General features: G+C 34.6%; 1 protein-coding gene across 1 annotated transcript in view; it reads left to right on the top strand.

The window, feature by feature from the left end:
- Nucleotides 1-21,319, top strand: part of LOC128993979 (transcription initiation factor TFIID subunit 1-like) — a 40,365-nt gene that overhangs the window by 11,247 nt on the left and 7,799 nt on the right. The window contains exons 11-26 of the mRNA XM_054418131.1: nt 339-468; nt 1,821-1,914; nt 2,629-2,749; nt 3,713-3,854; nt 4,663-4,793; nt 5,400-5,509; nt 6,110-6,221; nt 6,970-7,095; nt 7,775-7,908; nt 8,756-8,924; nt 9,340-9,487; nt 10,591-10,869; nt 12,091-12,272; nt 13,233-13,415; nt 14,139-14,381; nt 14,661-14,805. Of these exons, the coding sequence (XP_054274106.1) occupies nt 339-468; nt 1,821-1,914; nt 2,629-2,749; nt 3,713-3,854; nt 4,663-4,793; nt 5,400-5,509; nt 6,110-6,221; nt 6,970-7,095; nt 7,775-7,908; nt 8,756-8,924; nt 9,340-9,487; nt 10,591-10,869; nt 12,091-12,272; nt 13,233-13,415; nt 14,139-14,381; nt 14,661-14,805 (2,449 nt within the window). The remainder of the gene's footprint in view (nt 1-338; nt 469-1,820; nt 1,915-2,628; nt 2,750-3,712; nt 3,855-4,662; nt 4,794-5,399; nt 5,510-6,109; nt 6,222-6,969; nt 7,096-7,774; nt 7,909-8,755; nt 8,925-9,339; nt 9,488-10,590; nt 10,870-12,090; nt 12,273-13,232; nt 13,416-14,138; nt 14,382-14,660; nt 14,806-21,319) is intronic.

Here is a 21,319-nt window from a genome sequence, read left to right as displayed (position 1 = left end):
AACTGCCATTTAGGCTAACTACTTTCTTTTGATGAAAGCCTGAAGAAGGTGTTTTGCTTTTGTAAAACGGATGCATAAAATACATTGGCAATAATATGGCTCAAGAATAGGTAAACCATGAAATAAATTAGTTTAAGATTTCATTAAAAAAGTGCCTAATTCAGAAAATAAAAGTCTATACAAGAGGAGATTGACTTAAAGAGATGATGATGGAAAAGGCTATTTAGCACTCCTGGAAGGCTTGAGCTTCTAAATCTACAATGATAATGTTTTAAGACCATGTATTTACACATAATATACTCAGTTAGGCCTACTTGACAAGTTTAGGTTTTGTTTAGGTGGGAATGTGCACAAAGATCAAGAACTACTACAAGCGCAAGGCAGGCAAAGACTCAGGTCCACCAGACTACAAGTACGGAGAAGTGGCGTACGCTCACACTTCCCCCTTCCTGGGAGTCTTGCCTCCAGGTATTGCTACATGTACAGTATGTGCCAAAAGTACTGCAATTGTTATACTTCATTAATTTTCAGTAGCTACTGTCAATTTTGGCACACACTGTAGCTTTGAAATAATAAAGAGTTTAGTTCTACAGTTTCTACAGTTTTATAAGTTTCTTAGTTAATTTTAGCGAATTTCCCATATAGGGAATAAGCTATTACGCTATTACCGTAGTACTCATGGTAACTCATGGTAGTACTCATGGTAGACCTGGACGCGGGACCGATTTTTTTTTTCGTTTTGAGGTCCCTAGAGGCCAAAAACACCATCCATTCAAATTCATATATATTTATTATGTGAACCTATTAGGTGAGCACCTAAATTAAAATATATATATATATGTGTGTGTCCGTTAGCACGATAACTCGAGCAAAGATGATCCGATTTTGATGAAATTTGGTACAAACGTGCAAACTTACGTTTATTCTAACGAGTTCGCGATCCAGCTTGATCGGACCATGGGAACGGGGGTTTATGGGGGGTTTTATGGGGTAAAAGTAGGTTTTTCCCATTTTTGACCCAAAAAACATAAAATTTAGCAATTCCTTTCCAAACCACTTTGTAGAGCAACAAATAATTTAGTATATTGAAGCGTTATTATGCGCCTAATGGTTACGGAGAAAATTCCAAAAAATTGTAAATTTAAAACTCCCATGTTATTCTTATGGAGAATAAGTCAACTGTTGTAGTTTGCTTGTTTATGAACATATTTTGATCAAATTTGAAAAATGTTTTTATTTCTTACTAACTATTAACATTTTACAAAAAAAAAACAGTTTCACCCTCCCTGATGCAGCAAACCTAAGTACTTGTTAACTAATTCTATTTAAATAGGGAATTAATGTTATATTTTTAAGTAGACATTTAAGTGACATGGTAGTTTTTAATCAGTAAAATGGAAATTTGCTTAGTCTGCAGGTTTGCTGCGGCAGGGGTATTTTATCATTTTAAACTTTGTTTTGTTTGCATGATGAACGAAAATATAAATAAAGTGAATTTTTTTATGTGGCAAATCCTGTTCTGACGTGAATTGTGTTTTTGTGGTTTCTGTAATTTTTAACTTTTAATACTTGTAAAGCGTGAAACTTTCAAATAAGTTGCATGCAAGTTTCTCGATGCTAGCCACTAAATGTGCAACAGAGATAGTCTTTTCCTTCTTTCCCTTGGTTGTAGTCAAAATTTCACTAGCTAATCAATTTCTATGCAACTTATTTTAGTTTTCCTTCCTCTGACACTTGTTGTTTAATTTTTTAGTTTAATAATTTATCAATAAGCTTCTACTATCAATATAAGTCTAATCCCTATTTCTTTCCCAATTCAGGAAAATCCATCCAAGTAGTTGAGAACAACCTGTATCGAGCTCCAATCTACGAACACAAAATCCCCAACACGGATTTCCTAGTTATACGTACCAGGTAACTATGGTATCTCTTATAAATAAAATATCTCCCCTGTAAGGTTGTTTAATTTGAGTAATATCTAGACTTCTTCTTTCAAGGACCTTAAAGGAACTTTTAACTGAACTTTAATTGAACTTTCTTGAATTAAGTTTAAAAAAATAACAATTCTTTTTAATTTTCTAGCTAAATGTTGTAGGTAGGCTTAGAACTTGTAAAAGTTGTAGGATACAAATTTTTATCTTTTCCCTGTAGACAATCATTAGTCTGGGTATAAAAAATCTTAATTTGTAAAAAGAAATATGCAAATTTAAAGAACAAATCTATACTTTCCACTTATAACTACTTTTATCTGTACTACTTTCCAGTTTTGCACCTTCAGTAACCGTGTGATTTTTTTGCATTTCATCAATGACATACTCAAATTGTATATTTCCAACAGTAGTCTTCTATGTGACACATAATATGATTCCTTAAGCTTTTACAACCGATTTTTGACAAACTCTGGGATACTTAATTTTTAAGTACTTATTACTTAATTTAATTTTTTTTTAATGTGGACCGACCATCTGCCACATTTGTTCATATTTTATACAGTATGGTCAATAATGGTATCTAAATCCTACTATAAGTTGTAATCTAACTTTATAAACAGATGTTGCTTATGAGCCTTTTTCAATGTAGACAATTACTTGCAGTTCATATCTACATGTCCTCCATGTTATGTTACAGACAGCAGTATTGCATCAGAGAGCTGGATTCACTGTTTGCGGCAGGTCAACTTTGCCCACTGTATGAAGTGCCTGGTCCTAACTCCAAAAGAGCCAACAACTTTGTCAGGGACTTCTTGCAGGTTTGTCAATAAAGCTTTCACTAAACCATGATATTTTTTTATATTTTATTTTATTTGTATTTACACAATAGTGAGAATGACTAATCTCTCTATTCTTTGTTTGAAATCAATTTTTGGGGTTTTTTAGTAAATGTTATTTAAAAGATTATTGCTAAATTTTTTGATCACAATAAGTAAAAAATCTAGCTAAAAAATGAAACAGCTGAACACGGCTGTAGGTAAATCGCACCCCCTTGTTTCGTGCGCCAGCGAGGCTGTGGTGCGAAGTATTTGCCTTGAATTTACCCTTTTGGCTGTAGCTCACTCTTGAAAATAAATTAAACACCGCTTAAAGTTGTACCTCTATGGAAATAGCATATAGTGCGTTATTAAATTTAAATTAGGTTTTCTTTTGAGTTCAAAGCTGAAAATCCGATGCAAACATTGGTATTCCTAACCTAACCTAATCGTTAGACCTAGTAGTTGACCTCAGAAAACATGACTTGCATCCCATATCACATAAACGCTACGGTAGTTTTTTTTTTGTCCTAGGACGCTAGGCACGAGCTTGGGATTGTTTTTCACATTACTTCAGGCTAGACCTAGGGGTTGCGGCATTATCACGTAGATAAAATCCATTGGTGACTTGGCGGGGATCGAACCCGGGACCTCAGGGACTGAAGTCCCGCGCTCTATCCACTACGCCAGCTTGCTCCCCAACGCTACGGTAGTGATTCATTCTTTGGTTTCACAAAGCACGTCAGGATTAGGTCAGGTAAGAAAGAGTACAGTCAAGGCAAACATTTCACACCACGTCCTCACTGGCGCGCCAGCCAAGGGGGCAGCAGTTTACCTCCCGTGAAAACAATCCATCCGACCTTTTTTTAACCAGTTTAGGTTGGACAATCGAGACTTTACTGTACTTATGAAAAATATGTCGTAGATTTAAATACTTTTTATCATAACTGATGTAAATTTGTGCAGGTCTTCATCTACAGGCTTTTCTGGAAAAGCCGAGACACACCAAGGAGAATCAAGATGGATGATATAAGAAAAGCGTTTCCCTCTCATTCTGAAAGCAGTATACGAAAGCGGTTGAAACTGTGTGCTGATTTCAAGAGAACAGGTATTATAGTTATTTTAATATTTGGATAATTTGGATTGACTCCTATCTTATTATCAGGACACTGTTTGGAGTGTTGTTGATAAACTAATAGCAATACATGATTGACTATTATTCTTACAAAGAGAATTAATATTACATGATACTTTGGAGTCACCTCTGAATATATTTTTTGTTAAAACATTTAAGATGAACTAATGAACCGATGACTTCAAACTCCGCCGGGTTAGCGTCGTCTGATTTCTTAACTGATCAGTTACCATAAATGTCTCGTATTCGTGTTTGTGTTGTGTTTAAATGTTTATTTATTATTTTTGCGTAAATAAAATGACGTTCTTTGCATGAAGAAAGAAAACCGTCCTTGTATAGCCTGATTGTGGTGCCACACAGGCACCGAAACTAGTTGTGTTAACAACAACATTGGATTGCTTAATAGCAGGTATTTGAACCTTTTCTAACATTATTTGGCAATCCGGAGGCCAACACCTACAATAAATTGACGAGATGAAGTTATGTTCCGCAATCGCCGCATAGCTTTCTCGTAATGATCAAAATCTATAGAGCTGATGATCAAATGTCCTTGCGTTTATTATATAATGTCAAAACAACTTAATGTGTCGATTTCATTTTTTTATCGGAAATTTAATCTGGCTTTTCCAAATTTTAATTAATTCAAATAAGGTTCGGTTTCGATTAGTTCAGAATATTGGGAACTTGCTGTAGTAGTTTTTTCATCAGATGGGAGATGTGATGAGACACAACATTCTAAAATCAAGGGTAATCAGGTGATAATGCAGACGTTGTTTCAAAGGAATGGACTCCAACTGGTGGGTGATCAAGCCAGATTTCCGTTTGCCCACGGAGGAAGAGATCAGAGCCATGGTGTCTCCGGAGCAGTGCTGTGCTTACTTCAGCATGATAGCTGCGGAGCAGAGGCTCAAGGTATCAATACTAGGCTTAGTATCTTCTAACAAATAATATGTAGACTACCTAAGGAGTAGTAAGACTAGTAGCTCCATTGACTGTTCATTAATTTTAAACATTTTACGTAGCTATGACTATACTTTTAAACATGTGGAATTATGATGTTAACCTACCTATTAGCTATTAACTGTACAGTAGATCTCCAATTATCCAAACTCCAAAATTTTGATGATACTAATAGTCCCAATTGATTCGGATAGTTGGAGTTTGACTGTATTGGGGCCTAATAACTGTATAAGCTTGTAATAAGCCTGACATTGTTGCTCTGAACTACTTTCATTGCTATTACATTAGTTGGTTGAAAACTCAAGACCTACTGGTCTCTTGAGAAGAACATTTTTCCCCTAAGAAATTATAAAATATTGGTACTTTTCACAAGACTCTCTGATACAGCATCGTAACTATCTTATCAACTTATTCAAAAAATTATCTCTTGCTTCACTTGATGCCCAAAGTAAATGTATTGTTATTAAATCAAATTCAATCACAATTGATGACAAAATAACAGTAGAAGTAATCAAATCAAATATTACATACCGTTAAATGTATTGTTAATGTTCGCAGGATGCAGGATACGGAGAGAAATTCATTTTTACCCCACAAGAAGATGACGATGAAGATCTCCAACTGAAGATGGACGATGAAGTGAAAGTGGCTCCGTGGAATACGACCAGGTGAGATTTAGATGTAACTTTGGACTACAATAGGGAGTGGAAGACATCTCATCCCAATTTTACAGTTTTAGCCAATTTAAAAAAAAAAATTGACGTATTCGAATTGAGTCGCTGTCAACTACTGATTTCTGGAATACACTATGACTTTAAAACCAAACAAAACTGAAAGAACAACTTACTGTGTATCATTTTTTATGTCACACAAATAATCAAAGCACCCCAAACTAAAAGACAAAATAGAATTTTGACTTAGAACTCTCTGCATGTGCCTTGTTCAACTATCTTTTCTTTGAGTAAAAAACTGGTGACAGCTGATCCATGTCCATATATGGAATAATTTCTAATGAAACATCCATTGTCAAGAATGTAACTTAATTATAAAAGGTACAATTATTGTAGTGACCAATAATTCAATAGCACATGTGGATGCAAGTGTTAAGTAAAGGTAAGTAAGCCGTCTAAGCTCATATTAATAGATATTTTCCCTGCATTAAGGATGAAAACTGTTTCTAACTTTGTAAAGCTTTACAACATGTGATAACTGTAATGTTTATGGATGTACTCAGTTAGAATTTGTGTAATTTTTGTGTTTTTGTGAAGGGCGTACATCCAGGCCATGAAGGGCAAATGTCTACTTCAACTGACAGGTCCAGCTGATCCAACTGGCTGCGGAGAAGGCTTTTCTTACGTGCGAATGCCCAACAAACCCACGGTACAAACAGTTTAATATTCCTGTTTATGACATATCATTGAGAATGATAATTAGATTTAAGTACATACGTATTTTACTTAAGAACTTAGTCAAATTAAGTGGTCAACCATTTAATATAATCAATTTTTCGGACTAGTTCCTTAATATGTCTACTACTTTCTGCTAATTAAGTACTCTGGGAGGGGAGATGTTAAATTAATCATTTTGTGAACTTTTTGTGTGCTAAAAGTTCTGCACCTTTTTCCTTTATCCTCAATGTATTCTTCTGCAAAGTACTTTTCTTGAAACATAATATTAGTTTTTTCTTAACAGTTTACAACACAAGTCATTCAATAATTAGGAAGTTCGACAATTCTGTTTCATTCTAAAAGAATGCTCTTGTTGAGAGGAAAAATGTCATCTTAAAAGTGTTGTGAACTTTTTGTAAGCTTTCAACTACTAGAAAATATTTTTTGGAAAGTTAGTTGTTATCCAATCTTCCACTCCAATGTATTCTTGTATTGGTGCTCCATCCTCTAAAAACTACCTTTTACTTGATAGAACTTTGTCGTAAGTAAATAATTTAAATTACTGTGTCATCTTGGATTTTATGGTTCAATTACTTTATGTAAGTTTAAGAAAAAGATTCATTCTTTTCGGGAGGTTTTAGAAGGAAACCGACATAACTGACCTAAGAAACCGACACAAGTATATTCATTTATTGATTTTTATTGTCTGAAGCCTCTGCAACTTGGAATGTTTGTTACAGCAAAGCAAAGAAGAGCAAGAGGCACAGCCTAAGCGGACTGTGACAGGAACTGATGCAGATTTGAGAAGATTGTCACTAAACAACGCCAAAGCTCTACTGCGCAAATTCGGCGTTCCAGAAGAAGAGGTGAATATTGTTATGTGTAGCAGATCAAAATTGACTTGAGTTACTATGTGCATGGTTAAGTTTAAAAAAAAATCATTAGCAGTATCATCCTTAGTCAAAAGTCTAATGGCTTTTAAAGTATAGGATTTACGGTGTAAATGTAAAAAGTGTTGTTTCAATAATAATTATTTTGTTTTTAATTTTCCATTTTGTAAAAAAATAGTGATGACATCAATTCTGTTTGCTTTTTCACTAGACTTTTAAAATTATGTCAAGTTTCTCATATGTGTGTATAACAAGTTTTTAGGTTCAACCTTTGAATCTTAATTTGCAACATCCACTGCAAGATCTTATAGGATGAAACTTTAACGGACGGAATGTATTAAAGGTGAAATTATAGCTCAGTGTCCCCAACACTATATTCTTAGATCCTTATAGTTTAAATTTGTCCATGTCAGATTAAAATTGTTTTTATAGGTTAAACCACTTAAACTAGGTATATTTAAAACAGGACTTTAATTTAAAATATGAGCAGGACATATTTTCTAAGCATCAAAACTATTGCCTTGCTGGTTTTAGGTGCAAATTATTGATTGGATGCTGTTTGCAGCATGGGGACAAGCATGTTCGTGCTTTAGCATGATCTGTAATTCATGCAATTATTTATTTACAACTAGTTAATCACTGATGATGATTTCAGATCAAGAAGCTGTCCAGGTGGGAGGTGATTGACGTCGTCCGCACCTTGTCCACAGAGAAGGCCAAGGCTGGGGAGGAAGGCATGACTAAGTTCTCTCGAGGAAACCGGTTCTCAATTGCCGAACATCAGGAAAGGTGAGGTTTTGGAGGGAAAGTAAGAACCTTAAAGTTTATTGGTTAATTAAGGGCTTTTGTATTTGGGGTCGGATAAAAAATTTTGACCATTCTGGGTCAAAATCAAGCTACTTAGCAGTAGTGTTGGTAAAAAATATATAATTTAGACTAGCCTACAACCAGTTCCTAAAATAATTTATATGTGCATATTATGGTCGCGGTGAAGTTGTTAAAGTCTTCTTTGATTGTGACGAAACGGAAACATAATTTAATTAATTTTAATTTTTTTATTAATTTTTTCTGTGGTCACGGGTAAATCGTGAACGTCTAATGCAGTCGTGCTAAAATTGTGAATGGCTTCTGCGATTACGTCAAAATTGTTAAGATTTCTCCATGGTGCCATAATTTTTTAGCGATAAAATCATAACCTTGCAGGGGAATTTAAAAATTTTGGCTGTGCAATCTTTTCAGATGCTTTGCATTATAGAAAAAACCAGTTGCTCGCACACCTCTAATCTAAATAACCCAACTTGAGCTGGACCGAAAATTATTTCTGAAAAATTATTAACTCTTACCTGGCTTGGCCGAAAATTGCAGACCCGTACATAAATAATGCCTCTGGCATTTAGTGATGATAAATTACTCTTATTTTCCATTTATACCCAAAAATGTATTTAGCTTTGCCAACTACCTTCATTTTCTCCAATCCTTTGCCTTCTCTTCATTGACTCGAAATTCTCTTGTCTAAGTCAATAATCTTTCCACCTCCTTTGTGGTCACCTAGAGGGTTTTCTTTGGGTTATATTTAGATATTGGTTTTATTATAGCTTCATTCTCGAATCAGCTGTTCTTAATGACTGTCCGGCAGGTATAAGGAGGAGTGTCAAAGGATATTTGATCTTCAGAACCGAGTGTTGTCCTCCTACGAGGTGTTGTCGACGGACGAGGGGGAGAGCTCGGATGAGGACAGCTCGGACATAGAGGAGATGGGGAAGAACATCGAGAATATGTTGGCCAATAAGAAGACCAGCACACAAGTGGGTTATTTTCATTCAACCTTATTTGAAATTATTTGAAACCGCAAATATTATTTAAGTTGCTGCTTGAAAATCGCCTAAACATATATACGTAGCTCACTCAGTTTCAAGTCCAGTGCAATATAGAGGGTAATCATCTTTGTTGACATCTACATTAATTTTTTCTTTATTACAAAAATGCTGTTTCAACTTTATGTAGTTTATTTTATCCACAATATTATCCAATGTCTGTGAGAAAGAACGTAACCACCATAGATTTTGCTCTATGGGAGTTTTTTTTTACATCTAAACATATTTGTGTTATTTTAACCATGACAGGTACACATTACCTTAGTTTTAGCCTAAGTTTAAAAATTACTATAAGTCATACGATGTAGGCCTGCCTCTGACAGATTTTATGAAATTTTCTTAACAGCTGTCTCTAGAAAAAGAGGAGCAAGAGAGACAAGAACTGCGAAAAATGATGATAATGGGTGACAACGAAAACGACCCTCGAAGAAAGAAAGATGTGAAGAAGGATGGAGATGATATGGACTCTATAGCCAACTACACTGGCCAACCAGGTAAATAATTAAAGTTTAATTCAAGCTTATTTCGTACTTTAAATTATTGTATTGATTATGCTATGCAACAATAAAGCTTTCTTTGTGTATTCTTAAAATAGGCCTATACCAACAAGTGTTGTAATTCAAAAAAACTTGTAGGTGTTTGGCTCTTTATAGTTCTTTTACGTATTAATTTGGATATTGTTTGTGATTTCAGTTTTCTTTGTGTACCGGTAACCTAAAGTTTTGTTGTGCTCAGTTTTTGTTCACACATACACATATACACAAACCAAGAAAGTATTGTTTTCATCAACACTTCTTTATGAGTTTGAATTTTTGGTGAAAATGTCTGTTTTGAGCCCCCCTGAACCAAAAAAGTTGTTTTCGAGATGATCTCTGTGTGTTTTTGTATGTGGATGTGTAGGTCTATTAAGCTACAGACTATACCTTTAGTCTGATTTTGATAAAATTTGGAATGTGGGTACCAATCCATAGTGTCTCAAGGGTTTATTTATTTTTTTTAATTTTTTTAATGTTGTTTGTCCCATAAAAACATATAAACAACAGAAAGTTGGATTTTCACAAACACCCAGTTCAAATGATTTTTACTACAATTATTTAGTATATTATAGTCTTTTTAATTCCAAACAAAATGGTAGAACCCCCAATGCTGTAAAACATTTGGTTCAAAAGTTATGGGAATTTTTGGTATTTTCTCAAACAAAAAAAAAATTTTATAGTTACTCCCATCACTTACCCAATGTAAAAATTCTATGTCAGATTAATGCCAGATTAATCCTTAGACAAATCCATTTTAAATGTTTTAAATTTTTTATTTAATTTTTTTAGACTTCTTTACAAAATAATTATGACAAAGCGTGGTTTTAGGTTATTATTAATAGTGGTTCGGATACCATTTTTAAATGCAATTTTGGTCAAATGCATTCTGGGTTTCAAAGATCTGTTACATCTTGACCATGCTGCAACTCTAATAGTACTCAAACTATCAACAAAATCAAATACCGGTGTAACTTCAGTGACACGTTAAACCTAATAAACTTTTAAACCCGAAAAATACTAAATTTAACTTTTAATTCCCTTTATAACTTTTTACAAACCAGGTAGAGTGCTGCGAATCTACAGGACATTCAGGGACGCAGAAGGCAAAGAGTACACTAGGATGGAAGTAGTGCGGAAAACAGCTGTGATCGATACCTACGTCAAGATACGTTCTACCAAGGACGACAACTTCATCCGACAGTTCGCTACGTTGGACGACGCTCAGAAGGAGGAGATGAAGAGGGAGAAGCGAAGGATACAGGAGCAACTGCGGAGGATTAAGCGGAACCAGGAGAGGGAGAGGATCACTGCTGGCTACAACCGCAATCCTTCAAACTCGTGTAGGTGTTGTTGAGTTAATCATCAAAATACTTGCTTTAAATTTAACCTAATTATAGCCTTGAGTAATGGGGTTCGAAGAATTTTTATTCTTATAAATTTTAATAATATAAATGGGTGAAACCATAAAAATGCTCAAAACTAAACAAAAAGTTAAAACCCATAAGCTTGAACTTATTTAAAAAAAATATTGACTTTTGAACCTTGCCTCCAAAAGTAATTAATTCTAACATTTCAATAAAAAAATTGAATGCTCCAAAAAGATAGGATACCAAATTACATGCACAGTAATTACACACAGCAGTTTTTCTGCACAGTTCTAATCATTAGTTTAGTTTTGACTCAATCTATCCAGCAACTGCTGGTCAAAGATGAAGAAAAGAAGTATGAAGTATGACGATACTTACTCAGAAATATGTGAGTGTGACCCCTGCCACTACAGTTTGAGGGAATTGTTAATGTATTTTCAAACCAACTAATAAGAGGCCTATTTAGCCTATACACAACCTCTTCAGCAGCTTGTACAGAGTTAGAGAGTTTATTCCTGATTTTTTTTAGTCCATCATTTAAAATTTAACCTTATGAGACTAGTGAAAAAAGGTCTTCAGTCAAAGAGAAGAAAGTATAATTCGTTAAAATCTAACATAAACAGAAAGTGTCAGTTTTATTTTGCGTGTTTACTAGAACGTTGCTCTAAGTTTTCCATGAAAACCAGTTTAAACCTTAGAAAGAAGTATATATTTTATTTTAGTTTTAAAAGCTGTACCATCTAAATCTCAATTTGGTGGATTGAAATAATGCACAATAAACTCACACAAACTTATTTAAGGCAACTAGTATCACACTTCCATATTCAATTCAATTCGTTTATTAATGGCATGAACCAGTTGACAATTTTAAGACTTAAATTAGTACAAGCATTTACCAAAGGACAAGATAAAAGGTATACATTTAGCAGCAAGCAGGTATATTATAAAAAACAACTTTGACAATTGCAGTTACAATCTAGAAATACAAATCCAAGAAACATAAGAAGAGTGGTATGAAAGGCGACGGAAAAAGAAGGATAAAAAGAGAAGAACAAAACTGCCCAAAGTAATCATATTGAAGCATAAATATTCATAGTAGAATTTTTTTTCGAAGAAAGGGATATCATCATATTTTTTCTTATAATACAATTTGAATGTTCAATGAGCTTGTGTTTCTATGTACGTACATTACAGTCTCCACTCTGGGCCAGAACACATTGATGGGTGACAGCAATGAGTCGTCGGGCCCCGCCACGTCTCCAAGCAAACCCATCTTTGGCGGGTCCAAACCTGCTGCTACACCCACGCCACCTCGGCGCCGCAAACCCAACAAGCTCAAACCTGATCTCAAGCTAAAGTGCGGGGCTTGCGGAAATGTGAGTACACATCGTGCATTTTTCTAATGCTTATGAGCTATTGGAATTAGAAATAGTTAAATATAGTGAATTGTGGAATAAAAAGGATAGCAGCTAGCTTACCTTGGAAGAAGTAGGTAGGCAATAGAACACACGGAAGACATATAAAAACACAATATTTTTGTCCCGGGGGAGGAGGGGGGGGGGTACTTCTGTCAAATGTTGAGAGAATTAAATTAACAAATTAATTTCACAACTATCTATTCAAAATCCTGGCCTAGAACCTTTACTTGAACTTAAGTTTTAATAGAAATTTGTCATTTAAATAACTGGTAAAGCATTGTTATCATGGAAAAAGTTTATAAATACATTTTAATATGTATTCTAATGGAAGTTTTAAATCGTAAGAACCTAGTTACCCAAAATGCTGAGGATTTTTTAATGTTTTGTACCTTTTTACAACATGTTTAAGGAGAGATTTTTTTGTAGCATAAAAGTGTGCTCTAATTCAGATTTCACAGTATGTATTAGGCCAACTTTAAATTCATTCTTTTGTTAAATGTTTGTGTTTTGTGCCTCTAAAATGCACTAATTAATACTTAAGATTAAGATATTCCTGAGTTTCATCCGAATGTGCTTCTAAAGAAAGTTACGAGACAGGACACATAATTGAATTGTTGTACAAAAAAGTAATCCAACCTTCCTATCTGTCTAGAAATGTTAATAAAGCATTTAAATGTTAGTTAAACTTAACTAGCTTTAACATCAGCCTAGCAAACACCGATATACCAATTAATTATAGAACATGACTTTAAGCTATGACAACTACAATTTGGAACAAGGCGCCAGTGGATGGACAAAAATAAAACGTAACCAGTTTTATCATTGACATTGCATAAAAAATTAACTCACACCAAAGTATTTGTTTATCATGTTTTAAAAAGTGTTAACTTTGTCATAAAAAAGTTTTTCCTTGTGCAGGTGGGCCACATGAGGACCAACAAGGCGTGTCCACTGTACCAAGGATCGGCACACAACCCTCCCCTCAATGTGGCTATGACTGAGGAGCAGGAGGAGGAGATCGAGAAACAACTCAACGCAGACGACGAGGATCTGGTCAACGTGGACGGCACCAAGGTCAAACTGTCCTCCAAACTGCTCAAGGTAGGAATGATTGTTACATTCGATATATCTGTGTGCTTTGGATCTACTGGATATTCAGGTACGCTGAAGGCAAGAAGTACACCATTGTAGATAAGTAGTTTAATGCCATTGGCCAAGGAATCACATTAACTCCTATCTCTTTGCTAAAGGGTTTACCAGAAACAGCCGTGAAGAGTTCTCTGAGCTTAAAGCACAACTCTTGCTAATTTGGTTACTGGGAGTTACCTTCTTGAGGAGGAACTGGTTGGCAGACTACACGGATTCATCAGATGCTTGAATCTTTAAGGTCTATTTATAAAACAACTTATTGGGGTGTGCAGTAATTCGACTAACTCAGATGAAATGCTTTGTGGCTTCGATCTGCCCCTGCAAGATAAGAAAAGATACCAGAAACGGTTTCCTGGATTAAAAAAATTTAGTAATGGAGAGCTTAAACAGATACAATCTACCCGGTATTAAATTTCAATTTCATATGGATAAATTATATGTAATAGTATTATTTACAAGGAGAGCAAGATGTTCTAGTGGTAGAGCACGGGGCTTTGGTGCCTGAGGTCTTAGGTTCTAATCCCTCCAATTAACAATGGATTTTATCAGTGTGATAATGCCGCAACCTACTAGGACCAGCCTGAAGTAATTGTAAAACAGTTCTGGGCTAGAACTAGCGTCCTAGGATGTGAAGGTATGACATAAAAGAATGTTAACAGTTACCTTTCATTTCAGCACGCTGAGGAGATCAAGCGGCGCTCACTGCTACTGAAGGTTCCCAAGGACGCAGTCAACAGCCGCAAGCGTCGCAAGCCTCCTCACGAGCTGCACTGTGATTATCTCAAGCGGCAACAGCGGCCGGCCAACCGACGCCGCACCGATCCTGTGGTCGTGCTGTCCACCATACTGGAGTCTATATTGAACGAGATGAGAGACCTGCCTGACGTACAACCTTTCCTCTTCCCCGTCAACGCTAAGGTTGAGTTACAATATTTATGTAATTCACTAATTTATTACATTTCTATTTATGTTACACAATTTATTTTCCCGTATGGGAATAGTTCAAACCTGGTCTGGTTACTAATGTCGAACTTTTGTTGGATTGCATCATTAATTGTTAGCCCAATGAAGCTAAAATTATTCATAGAAAAATTAATCCCTGAGGCACGAGCAGATAAAATACATTGAAGTTAATTAGAATTTATGACAGTTAATGTGTTAAGAAATATTCAATAAGTGATCATTTTTTATTTTCAGGTGGTACCTGATTACTACAAGATCGTTCAGAGGCCGATGGACTTGCAAACTATACGAGAGAACTTGCGGCAGAAAAAGTACCAGAGTCGTGAGGAGTTTTTGGCAGATGTGAATCAGATAGTCGAAAATTCTACGCTTTACAATGGTGAGAAAACTGAATAATATATGCTAGGGTTTGTTAACTACACAAATATTTAGTCATGTTTATCAGGGTTACAGTAATGTGGTTTTAAACCCTGTTCTCATCCCCATAGTGGAACCAGGGTAGAGTTGATGCAATGTGTGTGTCAAGCAGCCCGTTGAAAATGAGGATAAGCTGACGAGGTTTTATATTTGAGGAGGGGGTTTGAGGTTTAACCACCCCACAGCCTAACTGTTCCATTCACCAAAATCTTCCCCGGTTATGACATAGGCTCTGACGACTTTCTAAGTTTAGACCTCAAAATCACTACTTTTCCAACAAAACTGACACCAAAGACGCTTTAGAGATAACTGATTATCAAAATGTTGACTGGGCACATTACAAAATTGATTATCAACACACTGTGACCACTAAAAACCTCCCAGCTCCCCACACCCCAAATTAGATTGAAGACCCCATTAGCCATTATCACAGCTTTCCTCCTGCCAAGACTGCATCTGCTCTCACCAAAAGAATCCTTTCCACCCCAGACTGCCCTTGGACATCCTAGCCCTCAGGACCAACAAGCACAAACACCATCAAGACCACCGCTACGAAATACTCATCCAACAAACCACATCCACTCTCCAATACTACCGTACCTTTCATAATGACTTTCTTGGTGTATAACACTAAATGCCGTCAAAACCCATTTTTCTCAACAGTTGTTTCCATAGAACTTGAAGCCAAACTGAAATAAACCCTAAATATGGTTTGTATTCTAATCTTATCTTAAACAATAATAATTTGAGGACAGAGGTTTTAAAGCATGAACTTCTTCATTTAATGGTACATAAGTTAAATGATTAATATAGGGTTACAAAAAAATTGTTCAGGGGTGGGGATTCGTGGTGGCCGAATCAAAAGATTTCCAATTTAAATTTTCAATGAGTATGGTAAATTATAAATTTAATAATCTTTCAAAAACAATAAATTAAATAGGAATGATTTTGATTTTAATTAATGGAGGTAAATAGGGTCCAAATGGATGCTTGAGGAGTCTATAAGTTAGTCTGAGTTAATAAATGGAAAGTTCTTACCAATCTTCTGTAATAATAATTTTCTTCTTAGTTTAAAGGCTTAAATTCTTCTTTCTTCGGTTAACTTAATTTGGATATTTTGCCAATACTTTACTTTATATTTTCATAATTTATTTCACAACTAATATAGTTTCTATGTGCTCTTCTTGAATAGCTAAACTGCACTCTCCTTTTCATTGTTGTAAATCATATCAAGTTATGGGGTTCACATAAATAAAAACATGGTTGTATTTTATTAATAATCTTGAACCCAGATGGATGGTGTTCTGATTGGAGGATTTGTTTTTGAATAATAATTTTGGATAAGCCAATGAATAAATTTTGATAGTAAATTATATATATGTTGAGACAATATGGTTTTAATAATATTAAAAATGGACATGGATAAATATTGAAAATATAACAAGATTGAGTTTGAAATTAAAATAAGGACTATAATTATAAACATTGAATTTTGAGTCATTACAATATCCCCTCAGAAAATATGTAATTAAATTTTTTAATGACATATTTTCGCTAAATGACGAAAAATATATTTAACATTATACAGCAAATAACAAATATTGAGATGAAATTGAGTTGAAACAAAAATCTAACAAACTTAACATTAAGGTTTAACTAGAACAAATTTCAGTTGGAATGAACATAACAATAAAATAATTCTAAAATAGCAAAATGATTACTATCCCCTCCTATCTTCTACAAACATTAAAAACATAACATTAATTTAAGTGGTTAAAACAATTTTTTTTATTTTTTACATAATAAATGAATGGAGTGATGAACAAATGTTGAAATATGAAATGAATATGAGACATATAAGAGATGTATGATTCTTATAGGTACCATGGAGTACATTAAATGAATAGTTGTTTGTGATTGCTTGATGATAACCTCTTATAACTAAATACATTAAATTTGTGATTATGACTATAGTTTAACTATTGAGCCGTATTAATAAAGATGAGGTAAACCTTTTACTTGCGAAAATACGAGCAAATCCTTCAATCTGTATTAATAAAAACTAAAGCAAAACCTTTTGCTTTAGAAGTAAAAGGTAATCTATAGAAATTTGAGGTTTTGCTTATGACTTGAGTAAATGGTTATTAATAAAACTCACCATTTACTTTTTCTTTGAAGTAAATCCTTCAAAAATGATGCATCTGATCAGTAGCAGATTATACGTTTAAGTAAAAGGTGTGTGGTGGTTTTAGTGTGGTGCTAATTTTTAGCGAATTTCCTAAATAGGGCAAAAGCTATTCCGTAGGTCTCATGGTAAGACCTAGACCCATGACCCATTTACTTTTCCGTTTTCAGGTCCCCAGAGGCCAAAAACCTCCTCCGTTCAAATTCATATACATGTTTGCCCGTTAGCACGATAACTCAAGCAAAGGTGATCCGATTTTGATTAAATTTGGTGCAAACGTGTAAACCTACGTTTATTCTAAGGGATTCGCGAATCAGCATAATAGGATATGGAAACGATGGTTTATGAGCGGTTTTATAGGGTAATTGGATTTTAACATTTTTTACCCTAAAAACATAGATTTTAGCAACTTCTTTCCACGCCATTTTGTAGAGTTTAAAAAAAATATTAATTTAGTATATCAAAGCGATATTATGCGCCTAATGGCTACGGAGAAAATAAAAAAAATTAAATTTAAAATTTCCATGTTATTTTTATGGAAACGTTTTTAAACTGTTGTAGTTTTCTTGTTTATGAGCATTTTTTGATCAAATTTGCATTATATCATACTAAACTATTACATTTTATAAAAAAAAACCTTTTTACCCTTCCTGTAGCAGTAAACCTAAGTACTCAGTTAAACTAAAGCTATTTAAATAGGGAATGGATGTGATATTGGCGACATTTTAGAGTACATCCAATCAGGCAAATGGAAATTTACTTAGTGTGCAGGTTTGCTGTGGCGGGAGTATTTTGTTTACCTCCTACAAAGCTATCAACATTTCAATAAAAACACACCTCAACACCTTCTTTGAATCAGCAAACCTAGGTACTCATTAAAATTAATATCATTTAAATAGGAAATAAATCTGACAATTTTCAGGGAATATTTTAGAAGAAATCCAGCCAGAAAAGGAAATTTATTTAGTCTGCAGCTGCGGCGAGGTTTCTGTGGTTATACAGTACTGCATGCTATCTACAAAGTGACAAATAACATATGTTTAGTATTCAATTGTTTATGTTGTGTTTGTAAATATTTACAAAACTTATCACAAAGCATATATGATGATTTCTATAAACAAATTTATTATGTACCCGACTAACTATTATCATCAACCAAATTCTATGTCTAGAAAGGGGTTAAGATTCTAGGGGTAAAATCCGGGGTAAAATTCCGGCCCACACACTCTAGATTTTATAATTTAGTTTGTTATGATTAAATTTAAAGCCAGATGCAAAACCATTACACGGAGTTGGCACAGTTAAGCCTTCGAGGGATATCAGTAGACAAAAATAGACAGGATCAGACGTGTAACATGTGATGTTCCTAAAGAACCATTTACTTCCGAGCAGAAGGATTTGCTCGGAAGTAAAAGGTAATCATTATTAATACGGTTTGAAGGATATGCTTTTACTTTTACCTTTTACTAGAAGCAAATGCTTTTGCTTCATACCTTTTCCTTTTGAGCATATCCTTCTTTTTATTAATACGGCTCATTGGGACAGAGGTAACTGGAGAAATTGGCTTGTTAACTCACTGCTTGTGTGGGTATGATTTAAAATTCTTCCTTTTTACGACAATGTTTACTGGGTTAAGCGTACATTACAGTTTATCTTCTATCTTCGGTTATAGTGTGTAGATTGGTTCAATGTATTTCTTCATGGAGGATATATATGATAGGGTCCATATAATTTATCATTGTAGAGATCACTTATGTGGTATGTTGATGGTCCAAGTATTGGGGAAATCGGTTTGAAGGTCTTCATGTAATTGTGGGTCTGTGGTTCTTTCTTGGGTAAGTGATATTCTTTGTACATTGTAAAATAGTTTTCTTCATTGTTATAGTAGTTATCATATGACCTTTGGCAATTGCCTATATCTATTTGACATACTTGTCCCATTTTAATACTCATATCACATTTTAGATTAATATCAGTATCATTAATTGTTAAGCTTAATTTATTTTCATTAGAATCTATCTTTAGTCGGAGTTCTGTTAATGTGTCCATACCAAATATCACAGGTTTAATTAAATTAGGTATGATAAGAAATTGAAGCCAGATGGTCTGATGTTCAATGGTTACAGGGGCATAAATGATTCTTGCAACACGTTTTGATTTTTCACCAGTAGCTGTAGTTATTGTCGTATTAGACAAAGGAAGTTCTTCAAGTGGTTGAATTATTTTTTGATTCTCTTTGAAACATTGTTCGGAAATACATGTTATTGTAGAACCAGTATCGATTAATGCTTTTGTTGGGAGATTATTGATTCTAATATCTATTTCAGGGCATTTAACTGGTTTGGATACAGGAAATTTATTATTTTCAGTGGGTTCATTTAATAAAAAATCTTGATCACACATTATATTATTTATCGAAAAATTGTTAGGGTTATTTAAAGAATTATTTTCGAGGATATTTGCTGTTGATATCGCTGTAGTTGTTATGATGTTGGTAGTTGATGGTCCTCGGCTTACATCTACAGCGACGGGTCGTTTCCCTGGCTGGTGTATGAGGGGTTGAAATTTGTTGGAGATCTTTGTTGTGTTGCTGTGTCATGTGGACTGTCTTGACTTATCATGGCACATACTTGTTTTTGCTCATTTGTAGGATACGGTTTGCTGTTATTGTAGTAGTATTGATTAGGCCTTTGGTGGTATCGGTTTTGATCAGTGAGCGTATTGGTATAAGGATGCTGTCTGTGGTTTTGATTGTAGTTTTTGCGAGGATCATGTCTGAAACGGTTGTATGGCTGATATTGGTGTTCTCTAGGTTCTTGATGTTCTTGGTGTGGTGTCCGTATAGCATAAGATGATGTTTTTGGTTGATAGGCTCGATGGTTAATATCAGAGCTATATGGTGGAGTCTTGTTACGATGTGTAGGACTATTTGGTCGGTGATCCATATTATGGTAGTTCGCAGGTTTGCTCCTTTTGGGTCCATCTCGGATATCTTCTTTTTGCAGAAGTCTTTCGAATGCTCGAATTGTTGTCACGTTCTGTACTTGAATGCTATCTTGGATGAGTTGATCAAATCGTTCGCTTAACAGGATCACTATTTCCTCTTCAGTCATTTGTGGTGTAATAGACTGTAGCAATAGGACTTTCTCAGTAAAATATTCAGTTCTGTTGAGCGTTCCATTAGGTTTGTAATGTTCGGCTTCAATCTTGCTACGTACTCCTCTTTGTACTTCACGGCTCCAGTATTTCATGGTGAATTCTTCGGAGAATCTTTCCCAACTGTTAATGTCTGCCTTAACCAGTTGAAGCCATCTGGACGCTGGTCCTTCAAAACTGACGTCGAGCAGATCTTTCAGAATTTCAACAGGGTCGTTATTAGGATTTCTTTCTATCCTTTTAGTGTAGAACCGTTTAAGTTTTTGTAGATATTCATTTGGATTTATAGTTCTTCCATTGAATTTAGGGATTTGTCTTTCCATTGGGTCAGATCCCGAACATATGATTTGAATAGGATTGTCGTTCCGGATTGGTGAATGATGTTTCAGTTTTAGTGACTGTACTTCACTTTCACATTTGTTTAGAGTTTCAGTAATAGTTTTAATTTCGTTTTGTTGTTCTTGGATAAGATTATTTTGTATGTGTAATTTAGGAACAATTTCATTGTGGATGGATTGTGCATAATATTTAGCAATATTTTCACTGTCGGTTTTTGTTTGTAGCACTAATGCTTTCATATTTTGTTCTAACTTTTGTTCTTGTTGTTCCAAGTTATTAGTTACAAATGTCTGGATATTTATTTTTGATTCGTCAATTTGATTTGTGATTTGAAATTGAAATTCTTTGTTTTCTTGATTTTGGGACTGTTGGTTAGCTTTTAGGACATTTAATTCCTGGCGAAATTCACTTTGTGTTGTTCTAATGTCATTTATTTGTTCTGTTAGAATTTTTTGACATGATTTTATCTCACGGTTTAGCTCTATTCGGGTCTGATCTAATTTTTGGTTTAGTTGTGTGTTGGTTTGATCAAGTTTAGTGTTAAACTGTTCTAGAAAATTAAATATTTTGTTCAAATCCGGTTGTTCAGTAGTTTGCGTAGCTTTAGCTTCAGGTGTTTGAGAAGTTGCGTGCGGGAGTGTTGGGATTACGTCATTGGGACGGTTTTCAATGGTCGGAGACTCGGTCTCCAACAGCTGGAAACTTGCTTCGGGCGTCTTCGTTAACCCTCGGATGATTCCGTGTGTCGATGTGGTTCTAATATCAGCTGACTGTGAATGTGTGCTTTGATTGGCTG

The sequence above is a fragment of the Macrosteles quadrilineatus genome, unplaced genomic scaffold (assembly GCF_028750875.1).
Source record: "Macrosteles quadrilineatus isolate MER2022 unplaced genomic scaffold, UCM_ALF_1.0 Scaffold_5__1_contigs__length_97177068, whole genome shotgun sequence".
Classification (NCBI taxonomy): domain Eukaryota; kingdom Metazoa; phylum Arthropoda; class Insecta; order Hemiptera; family Cicadellidae; genus Macrosteles; species Macrosteles quadrilineatus.
Note: the sequence above shows the minus strand (reverse complement) of the source record. Positions and strands in the feature narration are given on the sequence as shown.